The sequence below is a fragment of the Globicephala melas genome, chromosome 10, assembly GCF_963455315.2.
Source record: "Globicephala melas chromosome 10, mGloMel1.2, whole genome shotgun sequence".
NCBI lineage: Eukaryota > Metazoa > Chordata > Mammalia > Artiodactyla > Delphinidae > Globicephala > Globicephala melas.
This window is the reverse complement of record NC_083323.1, coordinates 49911355-49936422: the sequence shown is the minus strand read 5'-3', so window position 1 is coordinate 49936422 and position 25068 is coordinate 49911355. Positions and strand designations below refer to the sequence as shown.

General features: G+C 42.3%; 1 protein-coding gene across 8 annotated transcripts in view; it reads right to left on the bottom strand.

The window, feature by feature from the left end:
- GRIP1 (glutamate receptor interacting protein 1) overlaps positions 1–25068 on the bottom strand; it is a 697619-nt gene that overhangs the window by 36664 nt on the left and 635887 nt on the right. For 6 of the 8 annotated variants that reach the window (XM_060306088.1, XM_060306085.1, XM_060306090.1 and 3 more), the window contains 6 exons: positions 20148–20292; positions 17403–17542; positions 17042–17233; positions 3693–3849; positions 2760–2871; positions 2605–2649 (listed from right to left, as the gene is read on the bottom strand). In XM_060306088.1, the coding sequence (XP_060162071.1) occupies positions 2605–2649; positions 2760–2871; positions 3693–3849; positions 17042–17233; positions 17403–17542; positions 20148–20292 (791 nt within the window). The remainder of the gene's footprint in view (positions 1–2604; positions 2650–2759; positions 2872–3692; positions 3850–17041; positions 17234–17402; positions 17543–20147; positions 20293–25068) is intronic. The other 2 variants (XM_030866357.2, XM_060306089.1) reach the window with 1 other exon arrangement.

Below are 25068 nucleotides of genomic sequence, written 5' to 3'. Positions count from 1 at the left end.
TTTATTTTATGGCATTTAACTCACACATATCATTTCCTTGTTTAATCTACTGTTACTGATAGCATCTGATGATTGTTTTCTTGCTGTGGTGACCATCCACCTATTGTTTTTACCTATTTAGACTAGCTATTTGCTTTGTGAACATTTATTTTTAATACTCATTTTTCATTAGACCAATAGGAAACACATTGGAAGTCAAATAATCACTACAGCTGGGAGACAACACTTCTGCTTTGATGAGCCTTAGCCACAACAGAAGTTACAATCTGATCTAGAAAGGGCTCTAATGGAAGCGATGACAGACTATCAAAAGGTCTTCAGGTCGAGTTTTCAGAGGATAGATTGTTTTGTTTAAAGTGAATGTAAATTGAATTAGTGATATTGCTGAAGGCATATTAAAATTAAAACACAAATACAAAAACTAAAATAAAAAGTAATTATTTAAAGTTTTCTAGGATTTGTTTCTGCCTCAAGAGTATGTATTGCCTGTTTTCATTTTGCACAATTCATAATTTATATTATACTTTTTCAAAATTATTAGTGAGATAACTGGTATACATACAACTTAGGAGGAATATATTTAAGAGTTCTCTATCTGACATTCAGTTAAACCTTCTTCCTATGTTATACTAAGCAAAAGATAGTTAAGGCAGCATTCAATACTCAAAAAAGTGGCAAAAATAATTTCTATCAAACATTTATTGTGTCATGTTCTATGTTAAGTGCCGTATAAACATTAGTCATTATAATCCCCATATTTTAAAGCAGAAATACCTGATAAGGAAATTAAGTAACTTGTCCAAAGTCTTAGTTTGAATTTTTCTCTTTTGTTAAAACTATATATTTTTCAGCGCTAAAGCTGAACCTAAATTATTGCTAGCAATGGGGAAAATGACTAGTATAATTTTCATTTTCATTTCAATTGTAATCATTTTTCATCTTAGCTAATCTTCTGCATTTGTTACAGTGATAGTATGCTTTAACTTTTAATGCTGGATATACATTTCTTATGCAGGAACCTAGCTCCAGTAATATCTTTTGCATAGTAGCTTTTGCAATCAAGGGAGCAGAGTTCATCCAAACTGATAAATGAATTCCCTTTGTGCTAAAAGTGTGAATGAGATTCTAATTTATGGATTTGTCAATCATTCTTCCTAGTTGAAAACTTTAATTTCTATTTGGCTTATTAATTCAACCCATTTTTTTTCCTGGATGTATAATTTCGAGGGCCACACCTGCCAGAAACAATGTTACAGAAAACCTATTGGCTCCTGCGAGATGACTTCTATGCTGACGTATGTTGTTTCCATTGGATAACTCAATGTCTGAGTGAAAACGCAACTTCATTGTACTACTTTTTACATCATCTTCATTTTACCTAATGTAGAAGCTATTAGAAGAATAGCTGCTTCTTCAAAAGAGAAGTATTTCAAAATGCAAAGTGAAAAAGGCATATGAGCCAAAACACGCTTTGAAAAGCAGGAATATGTTCAAAAATTGTGAACTGAGATCTTTACTCAGTTTGGGAGAATGCTGACCCTTCTCTATATGGGAAGTGGTAAAAGTTTAAATAAGCCACCTGATACTTAAGCACTCTACTTTTTTTGAAAGTTTCACAGAAGGGAACCAATTGCTAACATCTTAATGTATTTAAATTTTATAGGATTATCCATCTCCAGGTCCTTTAACTTGTGCTCTGAAGCTGCAGTTCATGCCAGGTAATAATCATGATGTTTACAAATTCAAACTAGTATTTTTCTTTATAATTCTCTTTGCAGATTCACAGACATTAGAATCACAGAAAATATCCACACATGCATTTGAGAAGCAAAATAATATAAAGATGAGTCATCATTTTAGAATTGCAAGAGTTCCACCCCATTAGGCCATTCACATTCCTTATGGTGACTTGGGGACCTCATATGACATCAAAATAAAAATGCAACTTCTGCCACTTTATTTTTTACAGCTCCGAAAATTTAAAAGAACATAAAAGGAAACAGTCCAGGACTTCCCAGACCAAAGTGTGAATACCGTCAGCAAATTTATGGCTTTGATTAAAGAACTCCCCAGGAGTTCAGCTATTATACTCCGTCTCTCTGCAACTCCTTGAATTCACACTAAATTAACAAAGAATCAGGATTTGCAATTAACAGCAATGTAGTCTGTAATATGTTGGCTGGCTGCTTCTCAAACAGACTGGCTTTTTTCACCAGAGGCACTGTCATCTACGTTAAGGGCAAAATGAAGTAAAGTAAAATTTCCTCTTATGTTCCTCTTCACGATCAAATTAATGTCTCTACCAGGTACAAATGAAAACATGCCAAAGAAACCTTTCTAAAGCAAATAAGAGAATGAGAGATGCCACTGCTGGGAGACTCAGCTCGCCCCAAACGATCCAGTGGCAAACAGGTACAGTCAGGGTTAGCAGGGAGCAAATGGCAGAAGCCACAGGTCAGTAAGCTCGGCGGGGTGGGGGGAGGGGTGGAAATGGGGAAAGAAATACTTTTAACTGCATTGGATAAAATCAAATCACTGTCCAGACGGCAAGGGGGCAGGGAAGGCAGCTTCACAAGCAAAAATATAAACATAAAGGGTAGCTACCAAGAGATTCATGTTTCTCAAAGACACACGCCTGTCAGCTTTCTCCTGTGGAAAGGGTTAAAGCTTTTAAATGAACTGGTGTGATCAATGCCAACTCAAAAGGACCAAGAAAACAATGAATGTAGAAACAATAAAAGTAGCAGGACCGAGGCTACCTCGAGTTCTCTGAGAATTCCTGATTGTCCACAGGTTTCCAAATCCTCTAGCGCTTGGGACCAGAAGTTCTCCTCTTGTTCAGCCTCTGAACTGTCCGGAGCCCCTGTAAAACTGTTGTGAAAAACAGTCTGGGTTAAGAACTTGCTGGACATTTTTTTTTTTTTTTGGTCTCCAGAATCTCTCTCTCCTTCATCTCACACACAAAATAGAGATTCGTTTTGGGTCTGGCTTTCTTCCCACTGTGGCCTCCAAGTCAAGCCAGCTCCAGTAGAAGGACGCTTTAGGAAACTCAAAGTGTCTCAAAGACCAGAAGGACCATGGTCTTACTAATTGAATTTCACAGTATTCATGGCTGCGTCAACATGGCACCCGTGGGAATATCTGTCAACTGCTCTGTCCACAGGGAAAGGGAAATCAAACTTTTCTCTAAGAGAAAAATATGTTTTCCCCACTCATTACAAACATCAGTATAGAGCCGTTAAGTGCTATCGCTTTTTATGAATTTCCTTAAAATATTTTGGTAAGGGAGCAAACTGCTAAAATAGACCTCTCAGTTGAAAATAGGGAACCCTCAGTTAAAAAAAATTTTTTTTTCTAATGTAAGTTAATGTGAAACTACCTTCTAAACAAAAGGAGAGGGAACTAGTCATAGAGTGAGGACACGGTTTACAGAAGTAGAATTTCCTCATGTGCTACTGCTGTTTTCATTCAGGGAAACTTAGCTCTTGCCCTGTTGTGTGGTGGAGCCCTGCCTCCCACTGGGCAGGCCCAAGTCTTCGAATCTGGACATGGGGCCAGCATGGATGGCGACAGTGGCTTCACACAATGCTTCCAATGCTAGCAGTAGGTGCCACTGGAAGTAGGGAAGTTCACATCTGGCCCAAATGACCCGGAAGCAGTTGGGACAGGGCAGCAGTTGGTGAAAACCTTACCCACTGACTGTGGACTGGTCCCAGTCTTCGTTACTCAGCCCCACATCTGGGTAAGTCTGGCTTCGAGGCTTAGTGACTGGGGACAAACTGCCTCTCTGTTTGGGACTCCTCCAGTCATAGGTGTTGAAGTTGTAGCCTGAGGCCTGAAAGCCAGTGCCTGAAACAAAAACAAGGCATCATATTCTATCTTAGTAACTTGTCTTTTTCTGTAGCTTCCGTTAGTTTGTTCAAGGGGGCTGACTTTGCGGATCATGGAGGCCATCAAGACAATACTTAAATCTTACATTAAAGACACATTCACACCTATTATCCCAAATGAGTCTAGCAACAACCCTGAGGTAAGACCCCTAGACCCAAGCAGGAGGATCCAGTGCTGGACGGGTGCTTTCTGTGGCGCCTGCCCTCCTCTGTCCGGGTGAGACATCTGCTGGGGGCTGGGGGCGGTGGTGGTGGAGTATGCCCAGATCTGTATCTAACCCTTTCTAGCGCAAGATCCAGAAGGCGAGAACCCTGACTTTCCTGCCCAGACACCCTGCGTCCACTTCCAGGTGGAAGTCTGTCCTTCTGAGAGTGGAATTTGCCACCAGATGTGGATTCCCGGCCCAAGGAGTGGCCAAGGGGCGCTGGTTGCAGGGGTGTGGACTAACCGTGGCTAAACCGGCTGGCGCCCACCAGTGTTAGGGATGAGCCCGAGGATTATTTCATCCACCAAGAAATGACATTGTTAGCGAGTAGGGGGGTCAAATAACTACAACACCAGCAATAACGGCAAACACAAGGTGGGCATTTACTATGCAACCAGAACTTCATTAAGTGCTTTATTTATTTATTTTTGCGGTACGCGGGCCTCTCACTGCTGTGGCCTCTCCCGTTGTGGAGCACAGGCTCCGGACGCGCAGGCTCAGCGGCCATGGCTCACGGGCCCAGCCGCTCCGCGGCATGTGGGATCTTCCTGGACCGGGGCACGAACCCGCGTCCCCTGCATCGGCAGGCGGACTCTCAACCACTGTGCCACCAGGGAAGCCCAAGTGCTTTATTTGTAACACCTTATTTATTCTTCATAATTATCTTTGAAGGTAGATACTGTTATTATTTGCATTCAAGGACCTAGGGGTACTTGCACACTTTCCTGGGGGTTCCAGTCCTAACTTTAGGAGAATAAGTTTTCAGATCCTCAAATTCCACAGGCAGGTCTTCCCCAAACCGGCCTCGCTGAGAAAGTTCTGGGAGGATCTGAGATCTGTCAAGTCTCTCTTCTTACTTCCCCATTCACAATTGTTTTCCTGCCCCTTTACAAATGAAAGACATACTTCTCATCCATATCAAACCTTTGAATGAGCTTGGCCCTGGGATATAAAAACTCCTAGGCATCAAATCAAGGGATAATTCGGGAAAGCCTCATTCCTGAGGGCAGGTCTTGGAGTGGAGCCTTATTTCAATCAGGCACAGATCTAGCGCAAGGCTTTTACCCCCTCTCATCCATCCATCTCCCTGCATCTCAGCATCAGAATTCAGAAGGACAGCTGTCGGGGTGAGGAGGTGGGCACATTAGGATGTTTATTTGAGCTGCAAAACAAAGACTGACTTCCCTTCCGACAGGGAATTAAGTCTGATTGGCTTGATGGGTGACAGTGAGGAATGGCTTTGACGATGAGGTTGTATGATGGACAATTTTCCACACATTTGAGCTAAGTCTGGGGCTCCGTATTTTGACAAACATATATTGAAGCATATTTACCGCAAACTGGAAATGACAGTTTTTGCAAGTATTATAATTTGAGGAGAAAAATGTTAGGATGACAACTTTAAGTGTGGTGCGGGGTCTCAGTTTTTCAAAATCCTTCATGAGGTGCCTTCAGCTGGGAGAGCAGGGGCTGACTGGTAGGTCTGACTTTATGGTTCGTGCCGTAACCACCACACACGGCTTCATCTACTACTTCAGGCTGTGACCCGTTACGTGTGTGTTTATGTGTGTGTACCGGGTTGCAATATTACATGCATTTCTTACTATGCTTAAAACACATAATCTAGCAAACAGGCCTAGGGCTCCAATTTCACATACAATTCAATGACTCAACCACATAAGATGACTGTCTCCATGCCAACCCTTTGTTTGTCTTCCCCATTCACTTTCCCTCTACTCGTTTGGTCCTATAACGCCATCCTCACTATCAGTTAGAGCCCAGAGAAAGCAGGATGGCCAAGGGTAAGGTTCTCTGATCAAAAGGATTTAATCTCCAGAATGCAGGGGAAAGCACACAGCCGCATGATGGAAATACTCTACGAATCTCCTGTTTTAGGAAACCAAGGATAAGAAGTCCTTGGCACAGAGGAACTATTTACAGTTCAAAATCTCATTTTCTTTCTTGGGTAACTGCAGAGTGTGGCTAGACATTTGGGGAGAAGTCTTGTGTGATGAATGTGCAGTTTTCTGTCAGAAGTGTTGAATTAAGGGAACACGAGTCTCCTCTTGACGGTGGGGGGGAGGGGCGGTGACTGGGCAGCACTGCATTTCTCCTGGCTCCATCTGACAGGCTATGCATCTTCTCCTTCTGAAGCAAATAAACTAACCCCCAAATATTCACATGAAGTCTCTTAAAAAGAGTTAGGGGAAGCCCGCGCCTCACTTCCCTTACCCAGCTTTAAACTTGCTAAAAGCCAAATGCTAAATGGTTGTGTCCTCCGGGGGAGCATCCTTTTCTGACAGGCATTAACCCATAGGACCGTTCAGTTCCCAGGGGGAATTCCAACATGTTTTTTTGTTTTTTTTTTTTTGCGATACGCAGGCCTCTCACGTTGCGGAGCACAGGCTCCGGACGCGCAGGCCCAGCGGCCATGGCTCACGGGCCCAGCCGCTCCGCGGCACGCGGGATCCTCCCGGACCGGGGCACGAACCCGCGTCCCCTGCATCGGCAGGCGGACTCTCAACCACTGCGCCACCAGGGAAGCCCCCAACATGTTTTAAACTGAGCAGATTAACTTTCTGATTTTCCTTCCAACTGTTGTAAGTAGTTCCTGGTGACTTGGGCAAGAGTGTAAGGATGGCCTTGAGCAGATATGAAGCATCAGTACTAGGAAAATGTCCCCTCGCTGCCGAAAGGCGTGTCTATCTATACCAAGGATGCCTTGTCTTAATAAGCATTATTAAATGATTATTGCATTACAACAAAGCAGGGCACGAAAAGGGGATAAAATTCAAATATTTTTGCGTTAGGCATGAACTTAGAAGACCTGGGTCTGGTCCATGCTATGCTAGCACAGGGACTGAAGTAAGAGACCTAGGTTCAAATCCCAGGTTTGCCACTTCCTTGCTCTGCAGTCTTGGCCAATTCACCTCCATGTAAAATAGGGATAATGACACATGCTTCACCAGGTTGATGTGAGAATTAAGGAGAATAATACACACAAACACTCATGAACATGCCTGGAACACAATGAGGTGTTAATGAAAGCCTCATTTAATGTTCATTACTTTTATTATTTACTAAGTCACTCAACTTGTCAAGATCTCAGTCTCCTTATTATAAAACAGGGAAAGTAGGAAATCAGCATTGCTAATTCAGGAGATGTTCCAGCACCTCTAAGACTTGTCAGGTACTGCTGGAGGAGCTGAAATGTAAAGATAATAAAACTAGGTTCCTGTCCTCCCAAACTGCACAGTTTAGTATAGGTTTTGGAGAAAGAGAAGGAGAAACAGGCATAGATAGAAAATGAGAATTCTAATAGCATGTGAGAAGTGTTATCCTTTCAGTCTGTACACACTGAGAGAAAAGAATAGAGATCTGTCTGGGGGTCAGAATACAGGTCATGAAAGGTGTCAACGGAAAAGCAACATACAAGCTGGGACTTAGAGGATAAGCTGGCATTTACTAGTGGAAGTACCGCGGAAGCAGTGCAGGCCTAGCAAGAGGGGCTGGAAAGGTGCACTCGTGATAAGCGCCGCTCCCTGGCCTCATGTTCCGTCAGTGGGTTCCTGCTTCACTCTCATGGAGGGAGCAGTAGTCCAGGGATTTTCTGGTCCCTCTTACCATCTGTACTTAATCCTCCCCAGAGGAAGAGCAGCGATTTACCCAATGGTCCAGTTCTGGAAAAGAGTACTGGGAATGTACCCTTGGGCCCTTCTTGGCTCTCTCCAGACCCATTCTCTCCCACTGCTGCTGCACCACGAGGCAAGCAAACCTGGGTCCCACTCCTGGGGCTCACTGAACTCAAAGGAGGCAGGAGGCCAAGACTGCACAGTTAGCTGACTGTGGCAGACTACTAATTGCCTATCATAACATCCATTCTTATCTTCAACTTTTTACTAGAATACCAGTTTTGAGGGTGGACATATTACTGCTCAGGATAAGACTATATTTCCTAGCCTCCCTTGAAGTTGTGTTAATTTAATTATGTAGAAAGTTCTGTCCAATGACATGTAAACAAAACTTCCGGAAAGTCTCCTTACAACTCTCTTTCCTGCTGCCCGGAATGTAGATGAAATGGCTGGAGCCCCAATAACTATCTTGGACGATGTGATAAACCCAAGGATGGAAGGCAAGTGCTAAGCATAAGAGAGAAGAAACACTTAAGAGCATGGGTCCTTGATGACACTGTTGAATTATATACTAGTTCTGAAATGCCCGCTCCTTTTTGAGTTAAGTCACTGCAATATTAGGGTTTTTAGTTCTATTCAGCTAAGTCAAATCCAACTGATATGCTGGGGTTAGAGTTTTCTTTGTAGATCTGACTTTTCCCCTTACTTAAGTCCCAACATCAGACCTGGGTTGGGGTAGGGAAATAACAATCCTGATCTGGGTGTACATTCAATCCAGATATTCTGACAACCCCCCAACTCTGTCAAAAAAAAAATTAAGATGTTGATATTTTAATCCATTGCTGACTCCAATTTCTATTTCCCAACAGATTTAGAATTGATAAAGGCAGGGACTGATTAACATCAAAACACCTAGCGCTATCAAGGTACCAAAGACCAAAGTTTGCTTAGAGAAGAGTGAGAAGCTCAGGATGAGGAGTAAAAGGTACTGTGGGGAAGTGTCGGGAGATGAGATCGATAAAGCAGTTGGGGACTGGGGCTTCCCTGGTGGCGCAGTGGTTGAGAGTGCACCTGCCGATGCAGGGGACACGGGTTCGTGCCCCGGTCCGGGAAGATCCCACATGCTGAGGAGCAGCTGGGCGTGTGAGCCATGGTCGCTGAGCCTGCGCGTCCGGAGCCTGTGCTCCGCAACGGGAGAGGCCACAGCAGTGAGAGGCCCGCGTACCGCAAAAAAAAAAAAAAAAAAAGAAGTTGGGGACTGGATTACAAAGAACTCTGTGTTTTAAACTAAGGACCTTTGGCTTCATCCAACAGCAAGAGAGAACCATCAAAAGAGTTTTGTTTTTTTTTTTAAGGGAGTGGCATTGTTTGATTTAGGTTTTCTAAAGGTCATTGATAGTAACGTGGAATGGTAAGATGCTCAAAGTAAGATGAATGAGGAAGTAAATATTTCAGACCTGATGAAGGATTTGTAACAAAGGCAATGGCAATGAATGAAGAGACATGAGATGTGGAGCTAGTAGAAAGTAGGAGGATACCTGGGTCCTGATAAAACAGTGGGGCTACCTGCCCCCTCAGGCTCCTCCCTACAGCGGGAGAAAAATAAGCCTCTAACTTGTTTAAACACCATCCTCTGTATTTTCTTTTATACGTAGGTGAATCCAATCCCTAACTGATGCAGGTGGATGATGACAGCGCAATTTAAAATAGGGAATATCTGAGGGAAATTAGGTTTGGGTAAAGGCAAGTTGGTTGCCACAGTTGAGAAGATGTTGCCAGGCCCTGAGGAATATCCCTTTACACTAGGAGTCAAACTTAAAAGCCATGGAAAGAATAAAATAAATGAGGCAGCCCAGGTACCAGAAATATAATTAGACTTTGTTTTTACTGAGTGATGATGTAAATAAGCACATAAAATTAACAGGTATGATACTGTAAACTAGATTTAAAATTCTAAATTGATTAAAACATTGAAAGGTAGAAGTAATTAAAAAATGTATTTCCTAAGTAGTTAGTCTTCTTATTTAGAACTGGAAACCTTTTCGTGTTTCTTTTTTTCTCCCTCCTTTCCCTTTCTCCCTTTCTCCCTCCCTCCCTCCCTTCTTTCTTTCTTTCACATCTCAGTTTCAGTATCTGGTCTTATATTTTGTATAATAATGTGAGGGATGTTACGGATTGACTTGTGTCACCCCCCAACTCATAAGTTGATGCCCTAACCCCCAATGTGACTCTATTTGGAAATAGGGCTTTTAAAGAGGTAATTAAAGTTAAATGAGGTCATAAGGGTGGGGCTATGGTCCCATCAGATGGGTGTCCTTATAAGAAGAGGAAATGTGGATACACACAAAACACCAGGGATGCGGGTACACAGAAGAAAGGCCATGTGAGGACACAGTGAGAAGGTGGCCACCTGCAGACCAAGGAGAGAGGGGCTTCAGAAGAAACGAAATCTGCCAACACCTGATCAAGGACTTCTAGCCTCCCAAACAGTGAGAAAATCAATTTCTGTTGTTGAAGCCACTAGTCTGTGGTATCTTGTTACAGCAGCCCAAGAAAACTAACACAAGATATAAAATTCAGCCTAGATTCCTTTCACTGAGAGTAATGTTTAACTTTTATTCAGTTGCATGATGAAAAAATAGTCTTCACAAATGTAGTTACTTCTGAAAGTTGATGGACACTTGGTATAATAATTTTTACTTTTAGGGTAACTACACCTCAGATATTTGTAAAATTCGGATGCTCAATATTGTTTTTAGTACCACAATATGGTGCAGATAAATATCTTCCATGTGTAGCTCTTAATTCACATTCACTATTAATTTAGAAAAGTGATGCTGGTTCTTATTCATAAAGTTTAAAATCAGAGAACGGTTTTGAAAATCAATCTTCAACTCTACAATTTTGGGATTATAGCTCCTGCCATTACTTTTATTTTTGAAAGCCAATTTTAGCACAGGAGAGCGAGCCAGATAATTTCCTGCCAAATTTATTTCCTAAAGCCCCAATTTTGCTAAAAATGAGAAAATCAAATCATACATTTGTGTAACTATTTGTAATTGTTGTTGCCAAGAAATATTCAATGCATTTAGAGGAGACTGTGGTTTCAAAATGGCAGAGCAAAGATAGATCTACTTTCTCTTAGAAATTACCTCAAAACAAAGAACAGAATGTAGAGTCCATCTTCAGCAAAACTAGAATATTGAACCATAATACACGGGAAAGTTACCAAATCCCGTGAAAGACAAACGGGGTGTGGTGCTAAGACGCCAAGAGGAGACACCTCTGACCAGAGATGATGGAGAAGGCCCTGTCCTCCAAAGCAGGGGCCACGGCATAGGCAAAACAATAACGTTTTGTTTGGAACACTAGAATGGATTGCATTGACTGGTGGCAGGAAGCGCCCTAGAGCCGGTTTGGCACCAGGGAAAAGCCAGGGAGGTGGGCTGAGAGATACCTCCAGACATGCCACAGACTGCATGAAGCAATCTCCCAGTGAGCCAGGCTGGCAGAGAGGAATTCTACATTGGTGGCAGCCTGCAGTTGCTGCCCTCTGCTGGCTGAGGAAGAATGCACTCATCACAGGTACCGTGAACTGGGGGTAAATTTTGCGCCCTTCCAATTTAGGAAAAAGTCATCTCATTTAAACGTAAGCAGTAATTTAAAAGTAACTGGCATGAGACATATACCAAGTTAATATTTAAACAAAGGAGAGAAGGCACAGAAAAACAAAGCCATAACAGATGAAGGATACTCATGAGAAAAAGACTGCCATGGAGCGAATGATGAATATGACCAAATATATCACAACAAAATTAAAAAAATACACATCTCTATAAAACAAGAGATCAGAGATATGAGAGCTCAAGGAAAATTGGGCAAGGCAAAATCAAAGAAGGAGACGAAACATGAGCTTGTAGAGATCAGAAAAGAAATGGAAGAGAAAAATAACCCTCCCCCAATGGAGAAAGTCCTGCTGAGTCTCCTGCTCTGTGCTACTCTTTGTACGTACTATGTTGTGTTACCTAACTACGTTCAAGGAAAGCTGGACTCTGTACATGTTGGTGTCTTTTTGATCAATCACCATCACCTTTTATGAAAACTATAAGGAAGAATGGAAATAAATGAATTATGCATTCAAGTCATAAACAGAACAAAATCTAAGAAGAACAAAGTTAATCAAATTAAAAGCAAAAATTTATTTTAAAAAATCAGAATGGAATTAAATAAATGCAAGAGTCGGTTCTTTATAAAAAAAAAAGGGCAAATACATTAAATATAGAACCATACTTGGGATATAATTATAGAAACCAAGAAAATTACAAGAATCAAATAAGCGATTATATAATTATATGCAAATATATTTGAAAACCTGGATGAAATGGAGTTGTTTTCTTTTTTCTGAGAGAATACCAATGATCATAATGACCTCAAAAAGGATCCGAAGGAAATAAAATCTGTATTGAAGAGATGGCTTTACTCCTATGTCACTGGATCATTATTCCCGATAGCCAAGATATGGAAACAACCTAAGTGTCTGCCAATGGATGAATGTATGAAGTGTGGGATATATGTATATATACAAGGGAAATGCTTTAGCCATAAAAATGAAGGAAATCCTGTCATTTGCAACAACATGGATGAACCTGGAGGACATAATGCTAAAATAAGTCAGAGAGAAAAAGGCAAATGCTATGTGAGCTCACTTATCTGTGGAACCTAAAAATAAAGTCAGACTCATAGAAACAGAGAGTAGTATGTGGTTGCCAGGGGCTGGGGAGCAGGAGGTGAGAGATGTGGGTCTAAGGGTGCAAACTTTCATTTATAAGATGAATAAGTTCTGGGGATGTAATGCACAGCCTGGTGATGATAGTTACCAGTACTGTATTGTATACATGATGCTAAGAAAGGAGACATTAAGCCTTCTCACCAAACACACACACACATAAATGGTAACTATGCGAGGTGAGAGATGTGGTAATCAACTTGGTGGTAATCATTTCACAATATATATGTATACCAAATCTTATTACATTGTATACTTTAACTACACATAATTTTGTCAGTTACACCTCAATAAAGTAGAAAAAATAAACGCAAAAGAGAGAACTATCTAAAGAATACACATGACAGGATCAGACTGCCTGACTTAAGAGTCAAGAGTTACAGACGTCACAAGAGCCTCACCGTCCACGAGTATGATAGTCCAGGTACCATCAATTTGTCAGTCTCCTCTTGTACTGATTGACCTTTGCAAACTCCAAGGAAAGCAATCACAGGGTTTTCTGAGAGTCTGAAGGAGGAATAAATAAGACAAGGGGGCCAAAAGCATAAGCTCTTGATAAGGCAGAGAGGCATGAATAGTATAAGAGTCAAGAGAATGGGGAGTGGAAGAAGCTGGCCCAGAAGCAGACTAGAAAAGGTGTGCATCAAGAGAACTGAGCGTCATCCCACTGTAAGACTTCTTGAAACACAGTCCTTCTTTCTCCACCAGCTTTGATTACTCCATCCTTTTTCCCTTTTCATTAACTAAGTAAAAATTCACTCTGTTGGTACTTGTTAATTGTCTGGCCCTTCAGCTGGGTAACCTCCTCCACAAGAATAAGGACCATACCTCTTTTGTCCAACATTGTATACCCATCATATATTGGCTTTTATTGTGCCAGTCATTACATATTTACTTAATGAATGAATGGGGCAAGCTTGACATTTTGGACTAGAAGCAGAGAACAATAAGGAACATGGCTGCAGAGACATGAATTCCTAGCCCAAGGAGGAAGATGCGCATGACGGAGGTACAACATCCTACTGGGAATGGAGCAACTATTATAGATTTAAAGGTAAAAGTCTTCTTGAGATATGGTAGAGAGAGTGTGCTGAGAGACTATGCAGACAAGGCGGAAAGATAATCTACATCTCACAACATGATACATCACAGGGGAAAAAAGGTACGGTTCTAGGCCTTCCTTTAAAAAGGCAACTTCATGGGCTTCCCTGGTGGCGCAGTGGGTAAGAATCCACCTGCCAATGCAGGGGACATGGGTTCGAGTGCTGGTCCGGGAAGATCCCACATGCCACCGAGCAACTAAGCCTGTGCGCCACAACTACTGAGCCTGCGCTCTAGAGCCCGCGAGCCACAACTACTGAAGCCCACACGCCTCTAGAGCCCGTGCTCCGCAACAAGAGAAGCCATCGCAATGAGAAGCCCGTGCACCGCAATGAAGAGTAGCCCCTGCTCGCTGCAACTACAGAAAGCCTGCATGCAGCAACGAAGACCCAACACAGCCAAAAATAAATAAATAAAATTAAATAAATTTATAAAAAAAAAAGTCAACTTCACAAGCACTATCTGGAGAGATCTGGTTTAACCCAATATCACAAGTAAAGGGGAAAAAGACAGACTTTGAGATCTTGGTAAACAATAAGATCACAATGAGTGACTAGGACGTGCCCACCAAAATTCTTTTTTTTTTCCCCACCAAAATTCTTATGGTGAGGTAGCCTGCACTGATGGGTTCTACAATTTCCAATGATGAAGGTGGCAGGCTTGAGTTGCTCCGGGCTGCCATACTATAGTATGACTTTCCTTTCTGAGTGCTACACTTGTATAGAGTTAAACTTGAACGTATTCAGAAGAGAGGCCCCCAGGATGACAAAAACACTCAAAGGTAAGTTATGTGAGGAACAGTGAAAGGAACTGGGGCTACTTTGCTTAGAGAAGGAAAGACTCAAGAGAGGCATGAGAGCTGTCTTTGAGCAGCTGAAGGGTTGTCAAGTGTCGAGGAGGCTTTACTTCGGAATGACCTTGAGGGTAGAACTAGAATAGGCAGAAGCTACAGGCTGACAGATCTCAGCTCAATACAAGGGAGAACTCTGAGCTGTCAGAACTAAGTACAGGGAGCGGGGAGAGCTGCCTTAGCAGTTAGGCAGCAACTTGTCACTCTGGGCGCTCTAGGCCGTGCAGCACGACGGCGGGCAGCCAGGCTGGACAGGACATCAAGGGCTGCACTGGACGCCAGACTAGCTGACTTCAAATTCTCTCCTAATACCGAAATCCTGTGATTTCAGCTTCCGTGTTCCTTATGGGAATCACTTGAGATGAGTTACGTAAAAGTGCTTTGTAAACTCTAGTTTTACAAATACAAGGTATTATTACCAATTTTTCATCACCTTGGAGGATGTCAGTTCTATCCCAGTTGCCATTTTCTCTATATCTCTCTAATCTCTCTTCAAACTCATAATGATTTTTAATTTATAAATGCCAAATTTATCATACCAATAATTATGACTACTATTCCCTGTCTAGGATTTCAAATTTTCCAAATCCTTCATAAATAATAAATGTTTCTTCATCTTTTATAAACGAGGGATAGGCCTTATATTCAGTGTGCTAATCATGGGCCTGATCTTACTGTGTAAGAGGATAGAGTAGCTAAGTTCTCACATATCACTTAGGGGCAGAACTCATTATAATCAATAGCTCACCAAAATCTGTGTAACAAAAAAGTTCCCACATTAGTAAATAAACAATAAACAAACACACGAAGAAATAAACCTCAGTCTACGCTCATAGAATTTGACTTGGGTCCTTTATCCAGAGTGTCCTCTGGGAGTTTATCAACTCCCTGGCAATGAAAATAGCTGTTATTTGGTGGCATAGCTAACTTGTCACAAGGTATTTATACTTGAAAAAATTACTTGCCGGGTAAATTGAAAGTCCCAATCCTCTTTTGGGTGTTCAAAATATTTTCTCCACCTGTTTATTCATACAAAGGAATATTACTGAGCCATAAAAATAAATGAAGTACTGATACATGCTGCAACATGGATGAACTTAAAAATATTATGCTAAGTGAAAGAAGCCAGTCACAAAAGGCCACATATTATACGATTCCACTTCTATGAAATGTCCAGAATAGGCAAATCTATAGAGACAGAAAGTAGATTAGTGGTTACCTAGGGTTTAGGTGGAGAGGGTGGGTGTGTGCTAATGTGTATGGTGTTTCTTTTTGGGGTCACTAAATGTTCTATAATAGATTGTGGTAATGGTTGCGCAACTCTGTACATATACTAAGAAAACACTGAATTGTGCATTTAAAACAGTGAACTTTATGTTATGTAAATTATATCTCAAAAAAGCTGTTAAAATATATAGTGTCTTGAATAAGAATAAACCAGTAAAATCGAATTTTCTTTAAAAATTAAATAAAATTTTCTTGTTTTTTTAAAAAACAAAACAACAAAAAGAAAACTAAAGTATTTTCTCCACCAAACTCCAATACCATCTCTAACAGGTAATGACTTGATAACTTTGAAATATCATTTCTTTTCATTTTTGTCCATCCTTCTTGGGATTTAACAGGAAGTGACATAGGCAGAGGCAGCTGAGAGAAAAAAACTAGAACCAGGAAGAGGGCAAACTGGATACAGACCCTCCTCAAAAGTGGTTACCTAAGTTATTACAAAGCAACCCTCCCGCCCAAACACATGTTCTCCAAACTGTTTATGTATTTTATTCTCTGACTTAAACCAACAGCAGAAAAGGGATTCGGAGGCTGGAATTTATACAGGGTGTTAGAGAGAAGGTAAGGGCTCAGATAAGGAGAAACAGAGAGAATTTTTGACACACTTCATCTTAACGATGCTAAGTATCGTTAAGAAGGAAACATTTTTAAAAGAAGCATTTAGTTTATACTCTGTCTTCAGTCTAATACTTTTTGTGTGTTTATATTGTGTTAGTGAGGTTTACCTTTTCATATAGGTTATACTTCGTCCCATGAAGATGATGTTTGTGAAGAAAGAACTACAATACACTTTAATATACTATGATTACAACTCTCTAATGATGCACATTGGGGGAAACCCCTACACGTTTCCATGAAAAGTCGGGAAGAGGCAGGAATAAATGGGGTCACAAATCTTTGGGCTCATCTCTTTGCACATCCCCTGTCCCTCATTCCATCTTTGTGGAAAGCCTGCTAAAAAAGTAAGACAATGGGGCCGGTCTTCAGTGACCCAATTTATTGTGTGGTTTGCCTCATATTAAACTGTGCTCGAAGGACAAGCTCTGGATCCAACACTTGGACGGCAGTAGGTCTAACGAGGGCCTGCTAGTGTTGGATAGATGTTCACAACTTATTAGCATTAAGGAGGAGGAGATGAAAGCCCACCATATTCAATGTGTTCACTATGGTTACACTGATGCAGACACAAGTGAAATAAAGATACTCTTTTCACGGAGCAGAAGGTGGATCTTTGAGAAACCTGAGTTTCACCAATGACAAATTTCCTGTACCCCACAGCTAGGACATACCTTGATTCCCGTAGCTGCCTTCTATTCCTGAACCATCCCACGAGTCCACGGCACTGTCCACGCTGGGCACAGTGGAGGGGTACGTATCGGTGAGTTTGCCTGGCTTCTGTGCTGGAGACGGGTCCTCCACATCTCCCAGGTCACTCAGGTGGCTGGCAATGGGGAACTTCTTGGGACTTGATGCTGACTGGGCTTTAAAGACAGAAAAGGAGCTTAAGTACTACAGAAAATTTAAATACAAAGATACGCCAACACTCCCTGGCTGTGTATTTCCCGAGAAACAAACACGTAGACATTTGCACATTCTTTAAGGGAAGGAAATGCACTGCAAATCCTTAATTGTGGCTTTCAACCCACTCACCATCTGTCTGCTTCTTAATTTTCAAGGTGACAGTCTCTCCTGCCATCTGTAACAAATGGATGGCTTCACTCAGAGGCTTCCCTTTCAAGCTGCTGCTATTGATGGCTAGGATTCGGTCTCCTATGTGGATCGCGCCAGTTCTGAAACACCAAATAATTATAGGAAAGGTAGAAATAATCCCTGAATGCTACTGAATAGAAATTCCCTGATATACTTTATTTATTCATAATAATAAAAACTTGAGGGCTTCCCTGGTGGCGCAGTGGTTGAGAGTCTGCCTGCCAATGCAGGGGACACGGGTTCGTGCCCTGGTCCAGGAAGATCCCACACGCCGCAGAGTGGCTGGGCCCATGAGCCATGGCCGCTGAGCCTGTGCTCCGCAACGGGAGAGGCCACAGCAGTGAGAGGCTCGCGTACCGCAAAAAAAAAAAAAAAAAAAAAGAGTTGGTAAGGGTCTCTAGAAGTCACTCCTTGCCTTCTCCTGAGCAATGTTACAAGATAACTGCGTCTGTTGTGAATTACTTTTTAGTTTCAAATAAAATCAGAAAAAATGTTTTAATTAGTATTTAAAATGGACTTGTGGGTTGTTTAAATTCCAGGAAAGCTGAGTCATTTGATAACCCTCTTAAAAATCCCAAGGAAACGAGCAAAGTGGGACAATCACTGTAGTGATGTTTAGCATGGAGCAGTCCTTTCTACAGACTTAGAAGTGTTGAACACAGTCAGCATCCCAGCTTACCAGAAGCAAGGTTTAGACACAAGACCCTGGTGTGGCAGGCCCCCCGCCACCCCCCAGTGGTGATTCCAAGAATTGAAAAAGGCTGAACTCAGGAATCAGTTTCGTTTTTTGGTTTTCTTTTTTTGCCGCACTGCGCGACTTGTAGGAGCTCAGTTCCCCGACCAGGGATCGAGCCTGTGTCCCCTGCAGTGGAAGCGTGGAGTCCTAACTACTGGACCGCCAGGGAAGTCCCAGGAATCAATTTGAATCCAACTCTGCCACCTACCAGCTGTGTGACCTGGGTACCTTATTTTCACCTCTCTAGGTGTCAGTTTCCTCATCACTAGAATGGGGATAGTCATCTCACAGGGAAGCTCTGAGGGCTAAATAGGAAAACACACGTAAAAGGGCTTAACATCCTGCTTGAAATGTGGAAAAAGAAAATTAATTTATTGAGCAATAGATAAACCTTTGATCTTTTCCCTTCTCGTCCCATTCTCACCCGATTCTGAACCAGCAGACTGGAATTTACGATTCTGATGTGCACCATATCTATCTTTGTTTGAAAGCACAGGATGGGGGAGGAGCAGACTCACAGCAGTCAAACTCAGGAAAGGTTTAAACACTCAGATCTCTCCACCTGGGTTGAAGGATGTAGAGTGGGAATCCCATATGCTAGCCTCTGGGGTGCTGGCTCACTTGAAATATCCTGAGTGAAGGAAGCCCAGCTCACAGCCTGCTTGTGACTGAGTGGTCCGACCCCAGGTTGCTTTGGGGTCGGTGGGCAGCGGTGCTGGGCAGCAGCAAGTGGGGCCACGGAGGTGAAACTGGGTCACACAGATTATGAGGGGCTGCCTAACAAGTCTACCGATGCATCTACTCTCAAGGAATTTTTTTTCCTTTAAAAAAAAAAAAAAGAGAGAGATCAATTCATTCTTCCATAAAGAGTCTCCAGGGAGTGCCCTGGAGGTCCAGTGGTTAGGACTCGGTGCTTTCACTAACGTGGCCTGGGTTCAATCCCTGGTCGGGGAACTAAGATCCCACAACTGTGTGACGGCACGGCCAAAAAAACCAACAGTCTCCAGTTTATGAAAGAGCCATGCTGTAAGCCATAGAACCCTTGACCAGGAGGTTGCTGAATCAGATCAATATTATCCTTTTCCTCATTGTCTAACAGAGAAACCTAGGACAGGGGGACACCTGAAGCATACCGTATCACAGGTGTCTCTGTTAATATCAGAATACGAAACTCCAACAGGGCAGCCTTTTTTGAGCTGCCTCGGTGCCCTCACCTGACAGATGAGGATGTTGGATGAGCTGATTTCTAAGGTATTTGCAGCTCCAAAATTCTGTGATGCTATATCTCTGTTTTACAAACCAGTGTCTTCAAGTGTCAGCATGAACAGTGTGTGTGCACTCCTGAGCTAGGTTACTGGAGGACAGATCAGGTTATGGGGTTTGGAATATGTCCTACAACGTGTCTTGGAACAAAATACAGTAAACTGGGGGTGGGGTGCATGCCAATGGAGACAGATTGCCGAAGGAACAAATGGGCATTCCAAATTTCAAGATGTTATTAAGTCACTGCACTGTTTCCTGAAATCTTTGAAGACAAAGCTTCTGTCACCCTCTCAGCCGCTAAGCCCGGTACCTGTCAGGTAACAGAGGCTCAGGAAATGTTTGATGAATTGAATTGGACAAGCCTTTTAACCTCCTTGAACTTTTAGTCTCCTCTTCTCAACATGGACACCATATAAATTTACCTCTAGTCAATTGTGGTCGGTTTACACATTTCTGGAGACTAATATCAATGCTAAGCCCGGGACACTTTTAACTGCCTATAACATGACCCTCAAGATCAAGTCAGAGCTCTGCCTGAGAGTTTTCAAGCTCTAAAATCAATCCTTTGTGCAGAGTTGAAAAAGTCAACAGATAACCAAGCAGGAGAGGGGAGCATGTTTTTATGTGGCTGTGAGGGAGGAAACCCATTTCAGACAGGTGATTGTAGAAGTTGCTTCGAATGTTACCTTTCAGCTAACCCTCCTTTGGTGAGGCTTGAAATGATAATAGGATCAAAAGGCTCTTCAGTTCCTGAAATCGTGATGCCAAGGGGTCCCCCGTAGCGCTTCAGCTCCACGGTGTAAATAATTGCTCCGGAACTTTCTTGTTCATCTGCAATAAATGCCAACGAGTCGTAATTGGTTTCTTCGGAAGAAGCAGAGTAAAAAGACACATATATTCACACATAAAACAAGAAATTCAAAACATCATCATCAAAGCACTGTGTCTCAGAAAATAATTATTTGGGGAAGTAGCATTTCCTCAGTAGGATATACCATTCTAATACAGGGATGTAGTTGTTACCAGTGTCAGGGAAGGGGTTCTCTGCCTGATGACTTATGTTTTAAATCTGTGAGCGAGCTTCCCAGCCGGCACTGCGGGCCCTTTAGACAATGTCCCTGCCTAGCACAGCGCTTGCCCAGCATTTTGTGAGTGTGCCACGAATATCCGTGGACTGAACACACCGCTGAGGAGGCGATATGGGTGGAGAGAGTCACGCAGTAAACAGAGACTGGGCTCCGCAATTCCTATTTTCAGGCTTTACAGGCAAGCTAACTCTCAATATAGAAAAGTTGATTTAACTCACGGTTGGAGCAAACTTTAACATATGCGTGGTTAAGTGGGGCTTGGAAATCTGGAATCTTTACCTATTGTTCCTCTGTGTCTTAAAATGTGAATCTTATTCACAAAATCTGTGAATCTTATTCACAAATACACAGATAGTAAAACAGACGTTTGAATGATTATCTGTCCGCTGTTCTTGAGACTAGGAGCCACGTAAGTTACATTTCAGTAGCACATGCCAGGTTGCCACACTCTCGTGAGCTAAGTTTCCCCATGTAATGTTCCTATGAAGGAAAACATTTGTGAGTGTGGTCTGCCTAAAGCATTGGCTTGAAAGATGTCATGGGACACCTTTCGCATGGCTGGGTATTTTGACTGCATCAAAGTTGCAAATACGCAGTCTCAGAATTCAAAGGGTTTTACTTGCTTATGACATGCTAAAAGTTCTTGAGCATTTCTTGCTTTATTCCTTGGGCCTGGGAGCTGTGAGTGGTTAAGGAGTTGTTCATTGCTGTACCTAAGGATACAATGAAATGGTCCAGTAGATACTTGAACAAAACAGTCAGTTTTTATAGTCAGGCTGTATCCCGGAGAAGCATTAATAGAGTCACATTTCTGCAATGAGCAGCTGTTCATTTATGATATGAGACCCTAAACTAAGGAGGAATAGAAAAGCTTGAATTAACAATTCAATGATCTGTGTGTGCGGTGAAGAATTATAATGAATGTAAAATGAAATGTCTATAGAGAAATGTAGGAAGCGATGTGTCCTTTCCTGCCAGCACTTACTTCACTTCTGGCCACAGATTGGGAGCTCTGGGACGTACCCATTGCCTCCACTCCCTCAGTGGAGGAAGAAGAAGCTCCGTACATAGAGAATAAAGACCATCTACCACACACTGGAATGCTTCAATCAACATCCTAGGGTATGAACATCTTCAACATTAGACTCAAATTTATACTGGCAGCTGAGAATCCTCCACATCAAGGCTTCGACGGCTCTGTTTCATGGTTTACACACTTCTTCCAGGGTTCTACTTTAGTTGTGGTCAACAGGCTGGTGACGGGCTGCCAAGCAGCTGCTGAGAGAAGCGCCAGGATGCAGAGTAACCAAAAATGGAGGGACAGTCAAAACTTTTTCTACACTGTGATAGACCATCACCTGTCAGAACTGGCGTTGACATAAATGAATAGGGTATTACAGGACAGATGACATGTAGTTTGCAGTCTGTGCCACCAACTATAGTCTGCATAAAATTCTAGGTGAGTCATTTGATTACTAAACCTTGATATAGTTAAGTGTTAGTTACCGCTGGGCACTCTACTGGCCATTCAGCGTGGGTGTGTGCGCCAGTGGGAAGACCCTGCCCTTTTATTGCCCTAAGTGTGAGCACTGCCTTGTCAATGGGCACCAAGCATTCTGGATGTGGCCATCAGCTCTTTATGGGAGTTGTGGGAAATGGCAGTTACCAAGTACATGGAACCCAGCTGCCCAGAACCCAGGAACCTGTGGGAAGCTTCAGTGGAAACTTTAGTCTAGATGAAAACAACCACTGGCCCATAGGAAGGTGAGCTGGGGTGCAGTCCCATTCACCAGGAGAAGGGGGAGAAATTGGTTCCAGCTAGCTCATTCTTCAGGTAACCCAGAGTGAGTGCCCTGTGTTATTTCTGGACAGTTTTGCAACTTGCACCTAAGATGACAAAATAACACCAGAATGGAGTACACTGGTTTAGGATGGTTTCAGGCCACTTTATGTAGGAACATTTTAAATTAGGCAGCTGAGGCGTCCCAATAACAAAAGGCAATTGTTAGGGACTCAATGAGTTTAAATAGTGGTGAGATGCAAACCAAGAAAATGGCTGTATATTAATGAAGAAGTGATGCTATATTTAGATTATGACAAAAATGTAGTTGATTTCTGATTCCTTCAACAAATAAAAAACTTGGAAACAAAAATGAGAATGGGTAAATTTAAGAGACGTTACAACCAAAAGCAATGAATACTTCTTTTTGGATCCTAATTCAAACCAACTGTGTTTTAAAAACCTGTCTACCCATGTATATGAAAACCAGGGAGATGGGAACATTGAGTACATATTTGAGGAGATTAAGAATTATTGCTAATATTTTGGGGCTTCCCTGGTGGCACAGTTAAGAATCTGCCTGCCAATGCTGGGGACACGGATTTGACCCCTGGTCCAGGAAGATCCCACATGCCGCAGAGCAACTAAGCCTGTGCGCCACAACTACTGAGCCTGTGCTCTAGAGTCCGAGAGCCACAACTACTGAAGCCCACGCACCTAGAGCCCATGCTCCGCAACAAGAGAAGCCACCGCAATGAGAAGCCTGTGCACTGCAGCGAGGAGTAGCCCCGGCTCGCCGCAACTAGAGAAAGCCCACGTGCGGCAACAAAGACCCAATGCAGCCAAAAATAAATAAACAAACAAACAAATAAATAAGTAAATAAATTTTAAAAAAGAATTATTGCTAATATTTAAAATTGTGATGATATTTAGTTATGTATTTTAGAAGTCTTTTATAAGAGTATTGTTTAGGGATACATTAATAATATTTGCAAGATGCAATGATATGATGTCTGGAATTTCTTCAGAATAATTCAGTGTGTGGGTGGGGTGCGGAAATTAGGGTGGGAGTAGATCTGAAGCAAGACTGATTCTAAGTTGCTAACTGTTGATGCTAGGTGATGTGGGCTGGTTCATTACACCATCTTTCTCTATTTTTAAATATATTTTCATAGTAATTTTTTAAAAAGAAAAAATATTAATTCCCTTAGAAAACCCTATGTGGATGCCTTGAGTAAAGACACATTTAATTAGTTTGGCTTCCGTACTCTCTTAGCTGACGACGGCTGCCTGTACACTGTCTTGTCCAGACCCCATGACCCATCTGCCCACCAGGCAGGGTTCCCAAAGCATCCTACTGCCATGTGCTCTTGAGGAGGCCCCATGTCAGCTCTGCCCAGTTGTTCACAGCAATGGTGTCTTCCTAAATTGTTTTCCTACTTCGGATCCAGACTTTGTCCCTCTCTCCCACATCTACTTTCACCAGTCTTGCCAACACTGAATTCCATCTCTTTTCTTCCCAGAATATTCTGAAAGCATAAATCTGAACATGTCACTCTCTTCCTTGAAGCTTTCCATCAGGTCCCAGATTTCTGAAGAATAAAGGGCAACCCCTTGGCATGAACAGGGCTGGAGCCTCTGTCTTCCACTATCCTTTCCCATCCCAATCCAATCTAATTCTCTCCCCACTGAACGACCTGTGGTCCATTTAAAGACACTTTGTTCACATCTTTAACCTTGCACGTGTTACTCCCTGGAAGCAGACGTCTTTCCTCCGCCGGAGAATCTCTACTCTTCCTTTAAAACTTGGCTCAGATGTCTTATATCTCTGGAAGCCTTCCTGGCTCCTCAGCTGAGACTAGAGACCTTTCCAATGAGATCCTACAGCTCCTGTGTATTTTTCTAGTGTTTCTCAACTTCTTTAAAAAAAAATTATTGCCTCCTTTCCTCCCATCAAGGAGAAAAATTAAATTTAAATTCTCCCTAATGAGAGAAATTAAATACGAGGGAATAAGAGTCAGTCGGGTAGGGCTGAGCTTTGGAGGGTCACAAACTATTGTAACGTAATATCTAAGATTCTTTGCTCCCTGAGAACCAAATTTTATTTTTTTAAATTGAAGTGGAGTTGATTTACAATGTTGTGTTAGTTTCAGGTGTACAGCCAAGTGATTCAGTTACACATACATATGTATCTATTTTTTTCAGGTTCTTTTCCCTTACACCTGAGAACCAATTTTTGCCCCCATCTGGAATGCATGGTCTAGTTTATATGCTTTTCGCTCTATGTGTCTCCTTAATTAGAACAGGATCACCTTGAAAATTACGATTTTTTATATTCACATGCCCAGAGCCTAGAACTATGCCTGGCACCAAGGAGACTCCAGTAAATGCCTAAACAAATGAGCGAAAGGATAAATGCCTGTTAGCAGGCAGTCACTGGGTCCTAGCTTTGTGAGTCACCCCTCCGGCTACTCCAAGGTCTAGATTCCTTCTCCAAGGTGATGCAGACCCAATCAGCCTCATTCAAAGAGTGAGAATAAAGCCTGGGCTGCCTGAGTTAGCTGCAGGCTGCACTTTCAAATCCATCTGCCTTCTCGGGCGTCGGCCCAACTGGCAGCGGTAAGGCCCTGCAGCTTGGGAGGAAGGTGATAACTGTCATTTACGCTCAGACCATTTTGGAGGTGGAAGCACTCCAAGACGCTGTCTCCTTGAGGCTGGTCCAGCTTAGAAAGGAGCAAC